The 18692-nt window shown below is 47.4% G+C and overlaps 1 protein-coding gene across 1 annotated transcript; it reads left to right on the top strand.

The window, feature by feature from the left end:
- Window positions 1–14964: 14964 nt before the first annotated feature.
- LOC139317675 (GTPase IMAP family member 1-like) lies at window positions 14965–17830 on the top strand. The gene is given in 5 exon segments (XM_070944754.1): window positions 14965–15173; window positions 15501–15696; window positions 17190–17386; window positions 17388–17427; window positions 17429–17830. Coding segments are annotated over 5 exon segments (1044 nt in total).
- Window positions 17831–18692: the final 862 nt, after the last annotated feature.

Here is an 18692-nt window from a genome sequence, read left to right as displayed (position 1 = left end):
ATGCGGGAGAGGAGGGGGAGGGGGAGGACTGAGGTCCTTGGTACTCTCTGAACTGGGTGGGTTTCCTGCAGACGTCTTGTGACCCAACAAGGGAACTTGCTCAGTGCTAAAAGGAATTTAGAATAGAATAGTGTTGGAAGGGACCTTGGAGATCGTCTAGTCCAACCCCCTGCTCAACCAGGGGACCCTACATCATTCCAGACAAATTGTTATTCATTCACTTCTCAAAAGCCTCCAATGATGGAGCACCCACAACTTCTGGTCTCAAGCTGTTCCACCGGTTAATTGTCCTCACTATTAGGAGGTTTCTCCATAATTCCAGGTTGCTTCTCTCCTTGATGAGTTTCCATCCATGGTTTCTTGGCCTTCCTTCCGGTGCTTTGGAAAATAAGTTGACCCTCCCTCTTCTTTGGGGCAGATCCTCAAACTATTGGAATATTGCTATCATTTCCACCCCCAGTCCTGCTTTTCTCTAGACTAGCCAAACCCAAATCCTGCAACATTCTTCATAAATTTTAGTCTCCAGGCCTTTAATCATCTTAGTTGCTCTTCTCTGCACTTTTTCCAAAGTCTCAACCTCTTTTTTGTAACCTGGGGATCAAAACTGGATGCAGGATTCCAGGTGTGGCCTTACTAAGGCTTTACAAAGCACTACTAACCCTTCAGTTGATTTTGATTCTCTGCCTCTGTTTGGACAACTGAGGATTGTGTTAGCTTTTTTGGCTGCTGCTGCACACAGCTGGATCATGTTTAAGGGATTATCAGTTGGAACTGGCCATCTTGCTTCCCAGGGTGGCCTTCTTCTCCCCAGGCCCAGGTCCAGGTCCACCAGCCCCGCCAACCCTAGAAGAGCTCCAGGACCCCTGGAAGGCTGGGAACTTTGAAGCTTCAGGTGAGCACGTGCTGGATCCCAGGTACAAACAGAGCCATAAAATGCAGGTGCACCTGAGACCTTGTCCGGTTCAACCTGGGTGCAGCAGGGACAGGCCAGCCTTTCCACCTGTTATCTGCTGCCTGCTTTCACTTTTGGTTCATCTCAAAGAGGAACCTCGTGATTTCTCCGGAATGATGGGCATGTGGCCAGCAAGGGAAAGAGGGAGGGATCCCAGGGTCCAGGTCCTTGTCCAGACTTTCCTTGCTGTCTCCTAATCTTTCCCTCGCATGACGGTGTTTCAGAGGGTTTGTTATCTGCTTTCTCTAATGTTTTCCTTTGCTGTAAGCTGCAATGCAGAGTTCATGAGCCATCTGCCTTTCGTACAAGTGCATTCTGGTGGGGTGGGGGCTGCTTGGAAGCCCTGTTCTGCCCTCTCCCACCCAGCACAGGGGAACATTGTCCTTCATCATCATCCAATGCTCCCAAACGGAACAAACACACCACCTGCTTAACAACATTGTCCCCAGGATCAAATTCACGCAAATTCACAAATTCAGGCAACAGACTCCCATTCCTAGATGCCGACGTAAGGAGACCAGACAATGGAGAACTGAAAACCCGCAAACCCATGCACATGGACCATATCCTCAGCTTTGAAAAAAAAAAACCACACACACACACTGCACAAAAAAGAAGCTGTGCCCACACCCTCTTCTGAAGGGCCAGGATACACTGCAGCACCACAACACTAAGAAAAGTGGAAGAAAAATGGATGTTGACATCCTTCGCCGTAACGGCTGTCCAAAAAACTTCGTATTCTGACACACAGCACCCACACCATGACACTCCAGGCAAAAACTAACCGTATCACACACAGAAGAAGTGTTGGAAATGACAGCCAGAATCCTCCAACCCCTAGGAATAGCAACAGCCCACAAACCCACAGCCACACTCCTCCAAAAATTATCCAGAACCAAAGACATGATACAGAAGGATGAAAGAAGCAATGTAATTTACAAAATCAACGGTAACCAGGGCAACCAATACTACGTGGGACAAACATCACGTCAATTCAAAACCAGGATCCACGGACACCGGCTGGCAGTCAAACGCCACGATTCCCAAATCCTTAATCTCTACCCTCAAGTACACCAAACAACACCACTTCGATTGGAACAACACAAAACTCGTTGGCCACGCTACCACCTACCACACTTGTGAGTTCATTGAAGCCTGGCACTCCGCAAGCAATTCTGTCAACAGACACACTGACTGACAACCAGCCTACGAACCCCTCACAACCCAAATCAACCCCACAGTCAACCGGAGATGGCACCTACCCTCAACCAACCCACACAAGCCCCCTACTCCCAGCAGTTCACCCTCCAATGACCCTGACCTGAAGTAACCTTCCCATCACAAGAACTATCACAAGCCTCTCTCTGATGACTCACACCCGACCCCTCACAAGTCCCTCACACAACACGACACCCCCACACCTGAAGCCCTTCTAAACAGAAGAACACTGGCACCCCCTAAACTCCGCTGAAAATGTTACCTTTCCTGGTAACAAAACGTTTGGAAACCAACACAGAAGCTCGGAGAACGAACCTTCACCCTTATCCAACGTATCTCTGTGTCATGGCCCCATCAGAGCCTGGTTCGGAAAAGGAGGAGGAGGAGGGGGGGACCATCCAAAGGGGATAGCACGTCTCCCTTGACCTGGGTGGAGAGGCCAGGTTTTGAAGACAATGCTGCCGCAGGCCCCTCAGGCATTGGGGGAGGGGGTCAACCAGACAGAGAGTTGCCTGCCCTCCCAGACATGGGAGGATTGGCTGATGACTGGCAGTGGGGCTGATAGGCAGGCGATCCCCTCTGAGAAGGAACAGCTGCCTCCCTCACTCAATCCAAGGGCAGGGAGAGCAGAGCGGAGGAAAGGCTAGAGAAGGGCTTTATTTATCTCACCACGGCCTTGTATTGTTCAGCCCTTCAGCCCTTCAGCCTTTGAGATCTTCAGCCTATTTTCCAAAGTGCCAGCTATTCCCCCACGATTGCTCTCAACTGCAAATTTGATGAGTTCCCTTCCTTTCCAGTTCAGGAGCTCTTCAGGAGCAATTTACGTAGCTAACTTTAAAAACCACTACATGCTGTCAGATAAAGGCAGAACGCACCAATTACTACTGTTACAAACAAAATCCTCCTGCGGCATCTATAATTTCATAAATACCAAACTTAAAGACTCGAAAACCATGCCACCCCTAAAAGGGCCTAATGGGAAAGACTGTAATGATGAAGCCATTAAGGACAATATTTTCCCCACGTTCTTCAGTTCAGTCTTTGTCAACATCAACGGCTCATGCCCCACATTTCCTAATCGTATCACAACTAATTGCAACAATCTGTTACATATTGATTTCACAGAAGATGCTGTTGAAAAGGCACTACGCAACCTAAAACCATCTCTATCGATTGGCCCTGATGGATTATGTGCCTACTTCTTAAAAAAGCTCTCAACCACCATAGCAGAACCTCTTAGCATAATCTACGAAATATCTTTCAGAACCAGCTCCTTGCCTAATTCATGGTCACTAGCCATGGTCATCCCTATCTTCAGAAAGGGAGACCCCAGCCTAGTTGAAAATTACAGACCAATCTCGTTATGTTCTGTCACCTGCAAAGTAATGGAATCAATCATCAACCAATCCATTACCCTCCACTTAGAGACAAACAACCTACTCTCTAACAAACAGTTTGGTTTCAGGAAAAATTTGTCCTGTAATCTACAACTCCTACACTACAGAAACATTTGGACTACACAATTCGACCAGGGTAAAGCAATAGATGCAATTTACATAGACTTCTGCAAAGCCTTTGATTCAGTGATACACGACAAACTACTGTTAAAACTATGCTCTTATGCCATTTCTGGAGCACTGCACATATGGATAGCTGCATTCCTGTCAAACAGGCAGCAAGTAGTCAAAATAAGGAGTGCCCTATCAAACCCTGCACCAGTTAACAGTGGTGTCCCCCAAGGCAGCGTTCTAGGACCCCCTCTCTTTTTAATTTACATAAATGACCTTTGCAATCATATTATAAGCAACTGCGTCCTCTTCGCTGATGATGTAAAACTATTCAACACCACTGACAATACTGCTGCCCTACAAAGCCACCTTGACTATGTGTCAGAATGGTTGAACAATTGCCAACTTCAAATCACAACCAACAAATGCTCTGTCTTACACATTGACAACAAAAATCAGAACACTAAATACAAACTGGGTGGATACTACCTCGTAGACGACCCTCATTCTGTCAAGGACCTAGGAGTACTCGTTTCAAAAGATCTAAGCCTCAAGGCATTAAGAGTTGTTAACCTAATTTTGTGAAGCTTCTTCTCCGGTAACATTGTACTGCAAACTAGGGCATACAAAACTTTTGCTAGACCAATTCTCGAATACAGCTCGTCTGCCTGGAATCCACACTGTATAATGGACATTAATACAATTGAGCAAGTCCAGAGGTATTTCACAAGAAGAGTCCTTCACTCTTCTGCTCGCAATAGAATCCCTTATGCCACCAGGCTTGAAATTTTGGGCCTGGACAACCTAGAACTACGCTGCCTTCGGTCTGACCTAAGCTTAGTACGCAAAATTGTCTGCTATAACATCCTATCTGTCAATGACTACTTCAGCTTCATCTGCAATAATACACGGGCAAACAATAGATACAAACTCAAAGTAAATCGCTCCAAACTCGATTGTAGAAAATACGACTTCAGTAACAGAGTGGTCAATGCTTAGAACTACCTGACTCTGTTGTTACAGCCTCAAACCCAGGGGCGAAATGCTCCCGTGTCAGATCCCTAAAAGTGATACTGCCATTCAATTGGAGGAAGGGGGAGACTAGGATTTGATTTACTAGCATGGCCTGTGTCAACAGATATTTTACAACCTATATCCTGGCGCCAAAGAGGCCTGAGATTCCCTCTACCTGGAGGAATTTATATGATAGCCATGTGCGTTGCCTCACTTTAAAGTATAATGGTGGGAATGCATGTTTGTTCAGGTTCTCAGAGGAAATAGTAAAGAAAACAGCTTCACACTTGTGTATTGGCTAAAATCTGCATTCTGACTTAAAGGGAGGGGTCTCTACCACTTTAATCCCACTGCCTTGCCTAAGGGTATTCAGATTGTGCTTTAGTTGGATGGCTTTCACTTCTGCTTAATAAAAGAATCCTTTTGAACAACCACGTTTCAAGAGTTCGTAATTTCTTAAGTTGGAAGGAGAGGCGATCCTTACAGAAAGCAAGATCTGCAAAACAGTCAACCCAGAGAAGCAATCTTCGCTCTACTGAGGGGACCTTGCAAACCATGTCTGAACAAAGCAGAGAGCTGAGAGAAACCAATTGCTGGGGAGAGACAGCAACCACCACCCAGTCGGATGCTTGTTTCGTGCACCCCATTGGAGAGGATGAGGTAACCCTGGAGAATCCTGAAAAGGCCCGCTGGTCAATTGGCATTGGGAAGAAAGATGGCTGGGATGAGAAAACCAGAGGAGTCACCCTCAACCGTGGCAACCGAAAACCGGGGTGGAAACTGGAACTAGAAGCCCTTACTGATCAGGGGGGACTGACCCAAGCACCACTGAGGGAGGACTATCTGAAGAGGCATATAACCCAATTGGTGATGGAAACTTTGGAAAATCTCAACATCCGAAGGGAGCCAGGACAACAACCAAAGGGCGCGGAAAGGGCAGCTATCTACTTTCTTGTCATACAATAGGTAAGCATGCCAGCCGTAGACCAGACCGTATCCTTCAATATTCAGTATCTCTTCCTCCGTTAAATTTATCCAATCTGTAATTGCTGAGAGGGTAGCAGCTTCATAATACAGTCTTAAGTTGGGCATTTTAAGACCACCTCTTTCTCGGGTGTCTTGCATTATCTTTTGATTAACTCGTGGTTTCTTCCCTGCCCACACAAACTTGTTTATGCCCTTCTGCCATTCCTTCAGATTTTCATCTTTTTTAAGTATAGGTATCATTTGAAAAAGAAATAAGAATCTTGGTAAGATATTCATTTTTACAGTGGCTATCCTACCCAGCAAAGACAGTTGCAATTTCTTCCAATTTTCCATCTCTTTCTGTATTTTTTGCCATAACGGTTCATAATTATGTTGATATAATTTCGTATTTGCAGTCATAATATAAACCCCTAAATATTTAACCTTCTTAACTATTTCAAATCCTGTTAACCTTTCTATCTCTTCTTTCTGACTTCTGTCCATGTTTTTAGCTATTATCTTTGTTTTAGCTGTATTTATTTTAAAACCAGATACTTGTCCATATGAGCAGATTATATCCATCAAGGCTGTAATCGATTGTACCGGTTAGGCTAAGGTAACCACCAGGTCATCCGCAAATGCTCGTAACTTATATTCATACCGTCTAATTCTGATTCCCTTTATTATATCAGTCCCACGTATTTTATTTAATAAAATTTCCAGTGTCAAAATAAACAATAACGGAGACAAGGGACAGCCTTGCCTTGTCCCTTTTTCTATATTAAAATTATCTGTTAAACCACCATTGATTATTATTTGCGCTGTTTGTTTTTGATATATTGCCTTAATAGATTGTATAAAATGTTCTCCAAATTGCATCCTTTCTATTAGTTTTAATAAGAATTGCCAATTCAATCTGTCAAAAGCTTTTTCAGCATCCAGAAAAGCTAGCATTGCGGGGACCTGGTTGTTCCTTCCCAAATACTCTAATAAGTTAACAATTTGCCTTACATTACTTTTCATTTGTCTGCCATTTATAAAACCAGTTTGATCATGATGAATCATTTGCTGCATAACTGTCATTAATCTGTTTGCTAAAATTTTAGCAAAAATCTTATAGTCTGTATTTAAAAGTGAAATCGGCCTATAGTTTTTAGGATCTGTATAGTCTTGCCCATCTTTTGGGATCAGCGATATAAATGCTGTCTTCCAAGTTGGAGGTATCTCTCCTCCCTGTTGTATATTATTGAATAATTCCTTCAGTGGTTCCACCATTTCCTCCTGTAAACTTTTATAATAAATAGCTGTCAAACCATCCGTTCCAGGAGCTTTACCCACTTTCAACTGCTTAATTGCAAACATAATTTCCTCGGAAGTTATCAATTGATTTAAGTTATCCCTCTGCTCTTTTGAAGTTATACAAATATTCTCTTTCTGCAGATATCTATCTATATCTATATCTTGAATTTTATCACCAGTATACAGCCTTGAATAAAACTCTAAAAAGGCTTTTTTAATCAATTCTTGCTCATAAACCTCCTTACCCTTATATCTTATTTTCTCTATTGTCCTTGCTTTCTGCTTTTTCCTTAACAAATATGCCAACCACCTACCTGGTTTATTGGCATTACAAAAAGTATTATGTTTTGCATATTGTAAGTTGGTTGCCACTTGATCTGCTATTAACATATTAAACTGACCCTTCAGTAAATTAATTGCCTCTTTAATTTTCTTATCTGTTGGGTTGGCTATTAAGGCCCGTTCCTGTTTATTAATCTCCTTTTCTAATTCCTTTCTTTTTGCCCCGTTTCTTTCTATATTTATTATTCAAATATATCAAAATTCCTCGCATGTAGGCTTTACTTGCATCCCATACCATTTCCATAGATGTACCCTTTTGCATATTCATAGCAAAAAACTCTTTCATAAATTTTTTACATTCTTTTACATTTTCTTCGTATCTAAACAGATTATCATTTAACCTCCAGGACCTCCTAGGCCCTTTCCTATACTCCAATTCCATCCAGACTGGACTATGGTCTGTCAATGTTCTTGAACAGATCTTCGTGTTCTTCACCCTAGATAATAAATCATTAGTAATTAATATAAAATCAATCCTTGAAAAAGATTGATGTCTATCCGAAAAAAAAGTAAAATCTTTTTCTTCTGGGTTTCTTTCACGCCAGATATCCCTCAACTCCCAGTCATCCATCATCTCCCAGAGCGGTTTGGGCAATTTTGCTCTTGTTAAAACATTTTGTTTAGGTCCCTTCTTATCTTTTTTTACACCCAAAACACCATTCCAATCTCCCAATAGGATACAAGTTTTATATCTCCATTGTGTCAACTTTGAGTGTAGTAAGTTATAAAATTTTTCTTGTTGTTGGTTCGGGGCATATACTCCAATTACAAGCGTTTTTTCTCCTTTTATTAAAAGTTTAATCGCTAAAAATCTTCCTTGATCATCCGCTTCAACTAATTTTGCAATTAAGTCTCTTTTCACATATATAACTATACCATTTTTCTTCTCTGATGCTGCTGCAACATAATGTATACCTAATCTTGCATTTGTCAAATATTTTTGATCTTGTATCCTAATATGAGTCTCTTGTAAACAAATTACATCATTCTTAAATTGTTTAAGATAGTGAAATATTTTCTTTCTCTTCTGTGGAGAATTCAAACTGTTGACGTTCCAAGTCAAAAATCTAGTTCCCATCTCTGGGCCTCTGAAGCGTCTGGAGCAATTTTTGATGGTCTTGCCTCATTTGACCTTTAGGTCTTGCTCCCCCCACAGCTTCTGTTTTGGTAGTTTCTTGAGTTGCTATCTGCAGTTGTTGTTGTTGTTGTTGCTGTCTTAATTCTTCCTTATGCTTAACTGTTGCTGCTCTGGTCTGTCTTTGATCCTTTGGTCCTGCAAAAATATCAATTAACTCCACATCTTGAACAGCCATCTGAATTTGTAGTGGTTCTTCTTGACCAGTCAAAACTCCCCCCTGAACCACTGTCAGTAGCTCTTCTCTCTCTCCTTCCAGTACTTCCTTCTTTCTTTTTCCTTCTGGTGATTTGGGTGTCCCAGCCTTTAATACGTTGATATAAAAATCTCTTGCTTTCCATATTGTATTAAGCCAGTATCTCTCTCCAGAATACGTCACCACTAAACCAGCTGGGACCTCCCATCTGTACTGTAATTGATGTTTTTTCAGCTCATCCACCAGAAAAGCATACTCCCTTCTCGCTCTCAGCATCTTGGGGGGGATTTCTTTCATTGTCATCACCTCCTGGCCTTCAACCTGAAGCTTGTTTTTAAAAGTAGCCTGTAAAATTTCATTGCGTACTCTCCTTGTAGTAAAATATATTACAATGTCTCTTGGTAAGCGTTTCTGTCTAGCCACCCAAGAATTGACACGATATACCTTGTCAATCTGCCAGCCCAGCTCAGTTTTCGTCTCCTCCAGCAACTGTGCCAATGCCTCTGACATCATTTCTTTCAAGTTCTCTTGTTTATTCTCCTTCACCCCTCTAAATCTTAAAGCAAATTCCATATCTTGGTATTGTAACATCGTTACATCATCTTCAGCTCTCTCAAGTTTGCTGTGAGTCTCTCCTAATTTTTTGTCCAAAATTTCTGTAGATTGCTTAATTTCTTCAACTTTATCATCCACCATTTCAATGTCACCTGCCAAACATTTAAATGCCAATAGAATATCATCTATAATCTGCTGGTTCCAAATTAAAATCTCATCTGAAACAGCCTGTATTTTTTGATTAGTTTCATTATTTTTTTCATTGGTTACATTAATTTTTTCATTAATCACAGTAGCAATTTTATTTTGTGTAGCTTGTAGGGCTTCTTGTATCATCTCAAACGTTAAAGTCTGTGGGTCTGTTAGAGGGGCAGAGGCTTGCAATCTAGGGGTATGAGCTGGGGAGCTTCCAGCGCTCCCAGTTCCTTTAATAGGAACAGTCTTTACAGATTTTGAGGCCATTTTCAGTTTAAATTGATCGTTGTATTTTATTCAGAAGCCAAAAAGAAAAGTTCATCAAAGTCCAAGAATTTTCCCAATCGTAAATTAACGTTTAAAATCCTCCTTCTCTCAGCACAGCAGTTCTTTCCAGGCAAGAGGCTGCCAGGGAAACGAAACTTTCTGTAACTTTCCCTTTCTCCGCCCCTCCCTTTCAAGTTTCAATCGCCATTTTAAATTGCTAACTTGTTACTTCCGAAGGAGGCTATAAACTTTGGAGTTAAGTGTGAATACTTGCAGTCTGACTTCTCCTGGCTTGTTCTGCCTGCAGCAATTAAAGATGTTAAAAATCCCTCATTTGTTGTCAGCAGAGATGGACGCGGCTTCTAGCCTGCTAATTAGCGGAATCTTCCCAGGTCCGGAGCACATTGGCAGGCTTCTAGGGAGCCCTCGCCCTTCGCGCCCCAGGATTTCTCCTAAGGCACTTGGGGGGCTCTACCTCCGCCTGCCGGCTCTTCTCTCTCCCCTTTGCCCGGGGAGAGGGTTTTCAAGCCCCAGACAGCTGTTTTTCGGCTGTTCTGGGGCTTTTACGAAACCGGGGATCGGACGCCCACGGAGGGGCGTCAGCAAAGTCCTGCGGAGCCAGCCGGAAGTCGGCCTACGTCTTCAATAGTATAAATATCTGCTTATGTAAACCCTTCGGGGTTCAGACATTTTGCTTGCTTTTGCTGTTTGAACCTGTGCAAATAAACTTTCCTACAATGAAGAGCTTGGCCTAGTCCTGTCTTTCCTACAACACTGTGGGGTACCATAAGACCAGAGGTGGGCTGCTGGGGGTTCGCAGGGGTTCGGGAGAACCTCTAGCAAAGATTCTGGGCAGTTCGGAGAATCCCCAAATGCCACTACTGGCTGGCCCCGCCCCAGCCCACCCAGGAGTCCCCACGCGGCCCATTTTGGATGCAGGTAAATGCAGGGTGAGCACAGAGGCTCGGGGAGGGCAAAAAACGGGCCGTCCGGAAGTTCAGGAAGGCCGGAAACAGGTCCAGAGGGCCTCTGGAGCCTGGGGAGGCCATTTTTGCCCTCCCGGAGGCTCAAAGAAAACCTCCAGAGCCCGGGGAGGGCAAAAATGCCCCCTCTCCCACCGTGGTGCAGGAGATTGACTAGGCCACGCCCACCATGGCCACGCCCACCCAGTAACCAGACAACACATCCCCAGCCCCAGGATGACTTCCAGCATCTCAGGCTGGAATGGGATCACTTGCCACAGGCAAACCCGCTGTGAGACAGTTCCATGCAGGATAACTCCATGCGATAAATGTTATCCACCACTCTTTCTTCGACATTATTTCCATTGACAAAAATGCAGTGGAAACAGCAACTTGTCCCATGAAGTTGACACCATGGACAACTTGGTGCGGCAAGGTTTTTTTTTGTTGTTTTTTTTTTTGCTTTAATTTATATGCCGCCCTTCTCCGGAGACTCAGGGCGGCTTACAATGTGTTAAGCAATAGCCTTCATACTTTTGTATATTTATACAGTCAGCTTATTGCCCTCACAATCTGGGTCCTCATTTCACCTACCTTTGAAAGGATGGAAGGCTGAGTCAACCTTGAGCCTGGTGAGATTTGAACTTGCAGTAATTGCAAGCAGCAGTTGTTAATAACAGTGCTTTAGTCCACTGTACTACAGGCGCTTTCTGGCCATGATGAAATGGTCATGCTGAGTGGGCTGCAGCAAGATGGCCGTGGCGAGTTGTCCCAGACCTGCTCAGGCAGGGCAGTTGCTCCGCACCGGGGAGGCTGGTACAGCCGCAACTCTCCCAACGGATCCTCCGAGCCCAATTTTAGGAACTGGATCTCGCACCCGGACACTGGAGCAGCAAGGCCCCTCAGGGCCAACAGGGATTCCTGGATAACAAGGAGGACCCAGGCAGGCACCTTCCCTGGCTTGTCTCTCACTCAGAAAGGAGAATACCAAACGCTCCAAACAGACTCAAGAGTGAGCCCTCTGCTCCCGTCCTAGGGGCCTCTCCTCTATCACCTGGGGGGAGGGGCTGGGCCCTTGTGTTCCCCTGCAGCCATTCCCTCTCTATTCCCATAGAGGTCACTTTTCCTAGACCTCCCCAGTGTTCTTCCTCACCTTCTAGATCACACCCCCACCCTTGGACCGGGTCACCAGCCCATCTGGCCTTGGGTCCTTCTCCCGCCTACCCTCACCCCAAGGTTTGCTGTGATTGGTGAAACGAAGGTCGCACCAGCTGGAAGCACGTGCCTGGCCGGGTGTGGCCATCAACCCTGCCCTGTCTCTCCATCCCGCTTTCCAGCATCCTCACTGCTTCTCTCCCTGTGGACACTGGCTCGTTTGCCTCCTGGGGGCAACAGGTCCCCAGCTAACCCTCCAACCTTGCCTCCACTGTCACCTCCTCCCATCACAGGGGCAGCTGTTGATTTCAGCTCAGCTCCTCTCCATTCCACTGTCAGACCTGCCCCAGTCCAATCCCTTAGGAAAGAAAGACCCTCAACTCCCTTTGGTTGAAGTGATGGGTTCTTTTACTAGAAGATGCTGGCTGCAGTAAAGTCAGGCTAGGTTTCCCGTGATACCAAAAGTTTCCTCACACTGCAGCCCTCCCCTCATGACCGTTCCGTCTTCAGCCAATGAGAGTCCACCCAGGTGTTTTGAGAATGCTGAGACATTTATGGTAATTCACATTCTTTCTTAGGGTGCAGGGCCTTGGGTGCTGGCACAAACCGGTTCTGAGCTTCCCTGGTCTTTGTCAAGCTGCCCTCCCAATTCTGCCCTCTGCACTCTTTCCAGAGTCTCAGCCTCTTTTTTTGTAATGTGGTGACCAAAATTGGATGCCGAGAGTACCACTTTATAATATCTTACTATGTCATTATAAAGCAGTACTAATACTTCATGTGACCTTGATTCTGTGCCTCTGTTAATGCAGCCTAGGATTGCATTGGGTTTTTCGGCTGCTGCCACACATTGTTGGCTCATATTTAAGTGATTGTCCACTAGGACTCCAAAGTCCCTCTCACAGTTACTGGCATTAAGCCAGGTTTCCCCTAGCCCAGGGATCTCTAACCTTGGCAACTTTAAGCTGGCTTGGGAATTCTAGGTGTTGAAGTCCTCCAGGCTTAAAGTTGCCAATGTTAGAGACCCCTGCTCTAGCCTGTATCTACTCAGTTGCTTTTTCTTGCCTAAGCATAAAACCTTACATTTATCTACCTTGGATTTCATGTTGTTGGATAGGGCCCATTGTTCAAGTCTGTCGAGATCCTTTTGGATCCTAAACTTGTCCTCTGGGCTGTTCGCTATTCCTGTCATCTTACTGTCATCTGCAAATTTGATGAGTTCCCCTTCTGTTCCCTCATCTACTGTAAGTCATTGATGAAGATATTGAAGAGTCCTGGGCTTAAGATGGAACCTTGGCAGTCTCCCTACACACACACACACACACCCTTAAAAACATACAGCCTCTTTCATGAGCAAGGAGTAGATTTAATGAGAAGATTTCAGATTGAAACAGAAATGATTTCCCTCGTGACTCCACATTAGCCCTTGGAAGGTGAAATAGAAAAGTACAGAGATGGCCTTGCAGGAAACAGGTGGCCGCTGTTGGGAAAGTATGAATTCACCCCAGGAAAACAGGAAGAGGTGACCAAGAACCTCAAGGCTGCCCTGCCTTGATGCTCTTCGGTGCCCGTGGGAGCGAAGGGGAGACGTTTTCAAGGTTCGGCTACTGTCATTTATACCTATAAAGTCAAGCTCTAATATTTCTTGTATTGGTGGTTTCCTGGCCTGGCCTACCTCAAAGGACTGAGAGATGGGAAGCCTGAGAGAGTGTCCCTCTGAAGGGACATGGGTCCAGGCCTGGTAGAGAATTAGGCTGGGGCCCAGTTGATACTGACGGGCAGGAATGATCTTCCCATTGAAGAAAACCCTGTCATCCAAGGGGAGAAACCGGGTTCCTGGAAGAAGGAATTAGCTCAGGGAGACTCAGCCACGAATCTCTGGTTCTTTGGAGGTCAAATGAAGAGGTCTGGACTGGAACTCAGAGCAGAAGGGGGGAAACGCGGGGCTGTGGCCTTTGGGAGAGCTGCCGTTTTGAAGCAGAGAATCAAGTAGAAGGACTGTTTGGTGTCTGTTAGACAATAGGACACCAGGAGTATTTCTTTTCCTTATACTGCTCTTCGTCTTTCTTCATAATCTCTTCAGTGTAACAAGGAGCACCTCTGTTCTTTTCCACCAGCTCATCAATCATGGTCATCAGTTCAGCCTCTCGGTCTTCTTCTTTGGCCTTGTTGTTGAAAGACAGGTAGCGATTCCCACATTGGGCCATCTGGACCTTAAGCAAGCTGTTTGCCGTGGATAGGAAGTCCTCCAGAGTCATATCATCCAGGTCCTCTTTGCGGGTGAACAAGGTGATCATGTAATTCTTGGCCTTCAGGCTGAAAATGTCACTGATCAGCTGAGCCATGTCCTTCTCCTCCTTTGAGAAACGGCCAGGACGCATCACCTGCAAAATGACGTAGGGCCCTGGGTTGCAGTAGCTCACACACTTCTTCACTTCGGCAGCAGTTTTCCCTGGGTTGACCTCGGTGTCGAAAAAGCCATGTCAACAACCATAATCTTCCTGCCGTTCCAGCACATCTCCTCCTTTTGGCAAGTCTTTGTTACTGACTTACATGATATCCCAAAGTCAAAGAATTTCCCTCCCAGGATTGTGTTTCCCGTGGCACTTTTCCCGTTGCTGGTTTTGCCCACTAGGACGATCCTCCGTTCGGGCCCTACAACGGGGGAGAGGAAAGAAGAAAGGGGACCCAGTCAGCAGCACATGATCCCAACTGCCTGTCCCAGGACAGCAGCTTCTACCCCAGCCCACCCACCCTCAGTCCCCCAGGGGCCAAAGTCTTTACCTCGCATGCCTTCAGCCATTTCCATAAGATTCACACAGGACAAAATCTCCAGGTTTCTGCATGAAAAGCGAAACAAAATCAGCCAAAGGAGAAGCTGCCTTTTTGCTCAGAGGTTGCCAGGAACTCCCCCCCCAGAAGACACAGGGAAGGACACTAAAAGAGGGCCACCCCCTCCTCACTGCCCATCCTGGGTAGAGTCATCCTGATCCCTCAGGAAAGGTGGGCATTGATCCCCCAATGCGATGCTATGTCCCAGAGTTCCAGCCTGCCTCAACCAATCAATCAGAATAAAGCTGGAAGGGACCTCGGAGGTCATCTAGTCCAACCATCTCCCTTATACCAAGGGCTGCCCAATTGGAGCTGCCCACCGTCAGCCGTCTCTCCCAGAGGACACGAGCCCCTCGTCCCGCTCTCCCGGCATGGCCCATCAGCCACTGCCAGGTCTCGGGTCTGGCCCAGCCTCCTCCGCGGTTGACCTCTTCGGGAACTCTGCGCCCCAGTTGCGCCCAGGTAGCGGGCGCGCCGGGAGGAGAGATGCGGCCCCGGGAACCGAGGAAGAGGCGGCGGCGCCCCGCTTTAGAGCCCGGCGCTCCGGAGCAGTTGAGCCCGGGCCAGAGAGGCAGAAATGGTAGAGGGGCTCCTGCTCGAGCAGGGGTTTGGACTAGAAGACCTCCAAGGTCCCCTCCAACTCTGTGAATCTAAATTCTAAGCTCGTCTTCCGAAGTCGCGGGGACGGGCGGGGATGGGGAAGTGGGAGATGGGGTTGACTGGAAAGGGCTTTCCAGAGGGGGGGGCAGCTGCAGCCCCTTCGGACTGCCGAACCCGAAGCCCTAAAGCTTTCCTGAAATGCAGCCTCCTCCCCTCCATCCATCCATCCTGGGCCCTTTCCGCACGACCCTCCTCCTCCTCCTGCCTGCCGGAGGGTGATCGCTGCTGCCTCCTCCCCGTTTTCTAGCCCCGGAGACGAGGGGAGGCGCGGCCGGCCGCCCACCCACTCACCTGAGACCCTCCTCCGAGACGCAGCTGATGGGGGGGAATTCGCGGCCGCCGCTTTCCTGGTTCCACCGAGGTGCTGCGAGTCGCTTCTGCTCCTCCGCGAAGGGCTGCGCAAAAGTCCTATTTCTCTGGGTGGGGCGGACGGGGCACTCGGGGTGGGCGGAGTCTCCTTCCCCCTCCCCCCATTAGGGACAGTCCTCCAGCCTTCTTCCCCCCGCCCGGGACTCGTCTTTGGGCGACCCCCGCCGGGAAAAAGGGGATCCCCAGGAAGCTCTCCTTTCTTCAGTTCGGGGACTGTTTTTGAAAAGAAGGGGGGGGACCAACTGGAAACCCCCCCCCCAACAGACCCCGTGTCTTCCCGGAGAGCCTGGCCCTCCCCACGGTCAGGCGTCGGGCTCCCCCGTGAGCTCTACAAAGGGGGCCCGGAGATCGGGAAGGCAGGGAATTGGGTGTCTGGAGCCCCTGACTCATCCAGGAAAGAGAGAGAGAGAGAGAGAACAGTTTTTGGTCTGCTTTCTCCCCGTAGGGATTTTGAGGAGTGGGAGATCTGAAAGTGGTGCCATGGAGAAGAGATGGGCGCCGGGTGAGGTAAAAGCCCCGGAGTTCTCCCGGATCTTTCCGGGAAACCCAGGAAAAGGGGGGGGGGGGGAGAGAGAGAGAAAGGGAAAGAAAGAAGGAAAGAAGGAAGGAAGGAAAGAAAGAAAGAAAGAAAGGAAGGAAGGGAGGAAGGGAGGGAGGGAGGGAGGGAGGGAAAAAGGAGAGGAAGGAAGGACCACAAACCTGGCACTAGATGCAGCTTCAGAGGATACCTTGAAAGAGCACAGCAAACCAGGGCTGGAAGGGACCTGGAGGTCATCTAGTCCAACCCCCCCCCAGCTCCAACCGGACATTGTTAAGAGACAGTGCAAGTCACAACTCCTTTCTCACCCCTAAAATCATTTATTTTTATTTAATTTACTGTACATCCCACCTGTATCATTTTGGCAAACCACTCAAGGTGGTGAACATCCCTAACGCTTCTTCCTCCTCCTCTTTTCCCTACAACAACAGCCCTGTGAGGTGGTCTGGCCTGAGCGGGAGGAACTGGAGCAAGATCACGCATCCTGCTTTCACAGCTAAGGTCGGAGTGGAAGCCTGGCTTTCCCCAGTTCTACCTGTTTCTTCCACCACTCCCTCCTTAGTTACAAACACCAGTAAATATGGGGAAGCCCTCCAGGAAGGAGGAGGCCCCAATTCCGTTCAGTCAGGAGGGGCTTGTCCCTCACCCAGTTCTCAGTGATAGGCCTGGGGGGGTTGTAAAGTGGGGAGGAAGGGAGAGAGGAAGAAAAGGAAGGGAGGGAGGAGGAAGGGGAGGAAGGAGAATGGGGAAGAAGGAAGGAAGAGGAGGGAGGGGGAAGAAAGTAGTGAGGGAAGGTAAGATAAAGGAGAAGGAAGAAAGGAAGGAAGGGGAGGGAGGGAGTAAGGGAAGGAAGGAGAACGGGGAAGAAAGAAGGAAGAGGGAGGGGGAAGAAGAGAGAGGGAAGGTAAGATAAAGGAGAAGGAAGGAAGGAAGGAAGGAAGGAAGGAAGGAAGGAAGGAAGGAAGGACAGTACTCTAGCACTACAGTGGATGTCAGCATTTCTCTAACGTTGACTTCTAATCTCGCAAGGGAGGAACTCTGGCTGCTCCTGGGGGGAAGACCAGAGGCGGGAGGAATGCCACAAGCAACACCATCCTCTGCTGGAGAAAGTTTGTGTCCCTCCTGGGGGCAAAGAGCACCACCCTGAGATGCCAACGGGGGCAGGGAACCTGGCAGGGCAGGAAGGTCTCAGTGGTTGACACGCCAGCCATATTTGATTCTGAAGAGAGTGCAATGTGAGATCATGGCTTGTGTTGAGCTCTCCTGGGCCAGGCCCCCACGCCCTGATCTTGGTGACCCAGGTGGGGTGCTTCACCGCCGAAGACACGACTGCTGCAAAGTGTGTCCAGCATAATTTTTGGACCGAGTCCACCATCCACACGATCGTCCTCTTCACCAGCAAGGAAGATTTGGCCAGGGAACCCCTGCATGAATATATCCAAAAATACAACTACAGGAATCTGCGGGAGCTGATTTGGCGGTGCGGAAACTGCTTCTGCAGCTTCAACCACAAGGTCACGGGAGTTGAGCGCAAGAGGCAGGTCTCAGAGCTGATGAAGATGGTGCAGAGAACCGTTTTGGAGAATGGGGAGAGATACTACGTCAACCGGCTGTACTTGGAGCCCAGTTTATGGGATGAAAACATCCCGATGTTTGTCAAGCAGAACTGAAATCCATACAAATGGATCATCGACCTGTTCTTGTTTCCATTCTGGTTCCCCTTTTGGGTTTGCAAAAAGGTGTATTCCACCATGAAAACCCCAAGAAAGGGTATTTGTTGCAGCGTATCGCTACTTTGTCCCTTAAGTGTTTGAATGACGACTTCATTTTGCCGCAAAAACAAGGAACGATGTGATTTTTCATTCCTTTTTGTTTGTTTGAGAAATAAACAATCACAGAACTGACGGAATACGTTTCATGGTCTGGTGTCCCCTCCATTTCTCCTTTGCCTTTGACTGCAGAAATGAGCCTGGGGGGAGGATCAGACGGGGATCTTCCTCGTCCTTCCTGGGGGGGTGGGCAGTGAGAGACTCGGGTCCTTATCTTTGAAGACCCTCCTCCACCTTCTCAAGGGTAGCAGGATCCTGCCCCACAACCTTTCAACACCAGTCCAGCTCCATGTCCTTGCCTTCACCCCAGTCTGGCCCAGGAGCGTCCCCTCCCCAGTTGCCCCAGTATCAAAGGGGTGTTTCCCCCTTAAGACGACAACATCCCAGGTGGGTGAAGTCTGTTCTGCACACACAACAGGAATTCAATGCATTTGTCATCCATCCCACTTAGTTTAACTAGCAAAGAAAGACTCCCGGTTCATTTCCCCTCCCCTTAAGATTATACTTTACTGAGAACAAATTGGTTACAGATTAGAATAGGAGTCCCCAACCCCCGGTCCATAGACCAGCACCAGGCTGTGCAATGCCAGAAACTGGGCACAGTATGACCCCTCTGTGGGATGCACGCAGCACGCAAAACCGTGCCCACTCTGGCCTGTGGAAAAACCTTTCTCCAGGGAAAGAGTCCCAGTACCCAAAAGAT

Source organism: Pituophis catenifer, unplaced genomic scaffold, assembly GCF_029215685.1.
Source record: "Pituophis catenifer annectens isolate HBS135680 unplaced genomic scaffold, rPitCat1.0.hap2 SCAF_5, whole genome shotgun sequence".
Classification (NCBI taxonomy): Eukaryota; Metazoa; Chordata; class Lepidosauria; order Squamata; family Colubridae; genus Pituophis; species Pituophis catenifer.
The sequence above is the reverse complement of the archived record's forward strand: the minus strand, read 5'-3'. Positions and strand labels throughout refer to the sequence as shown.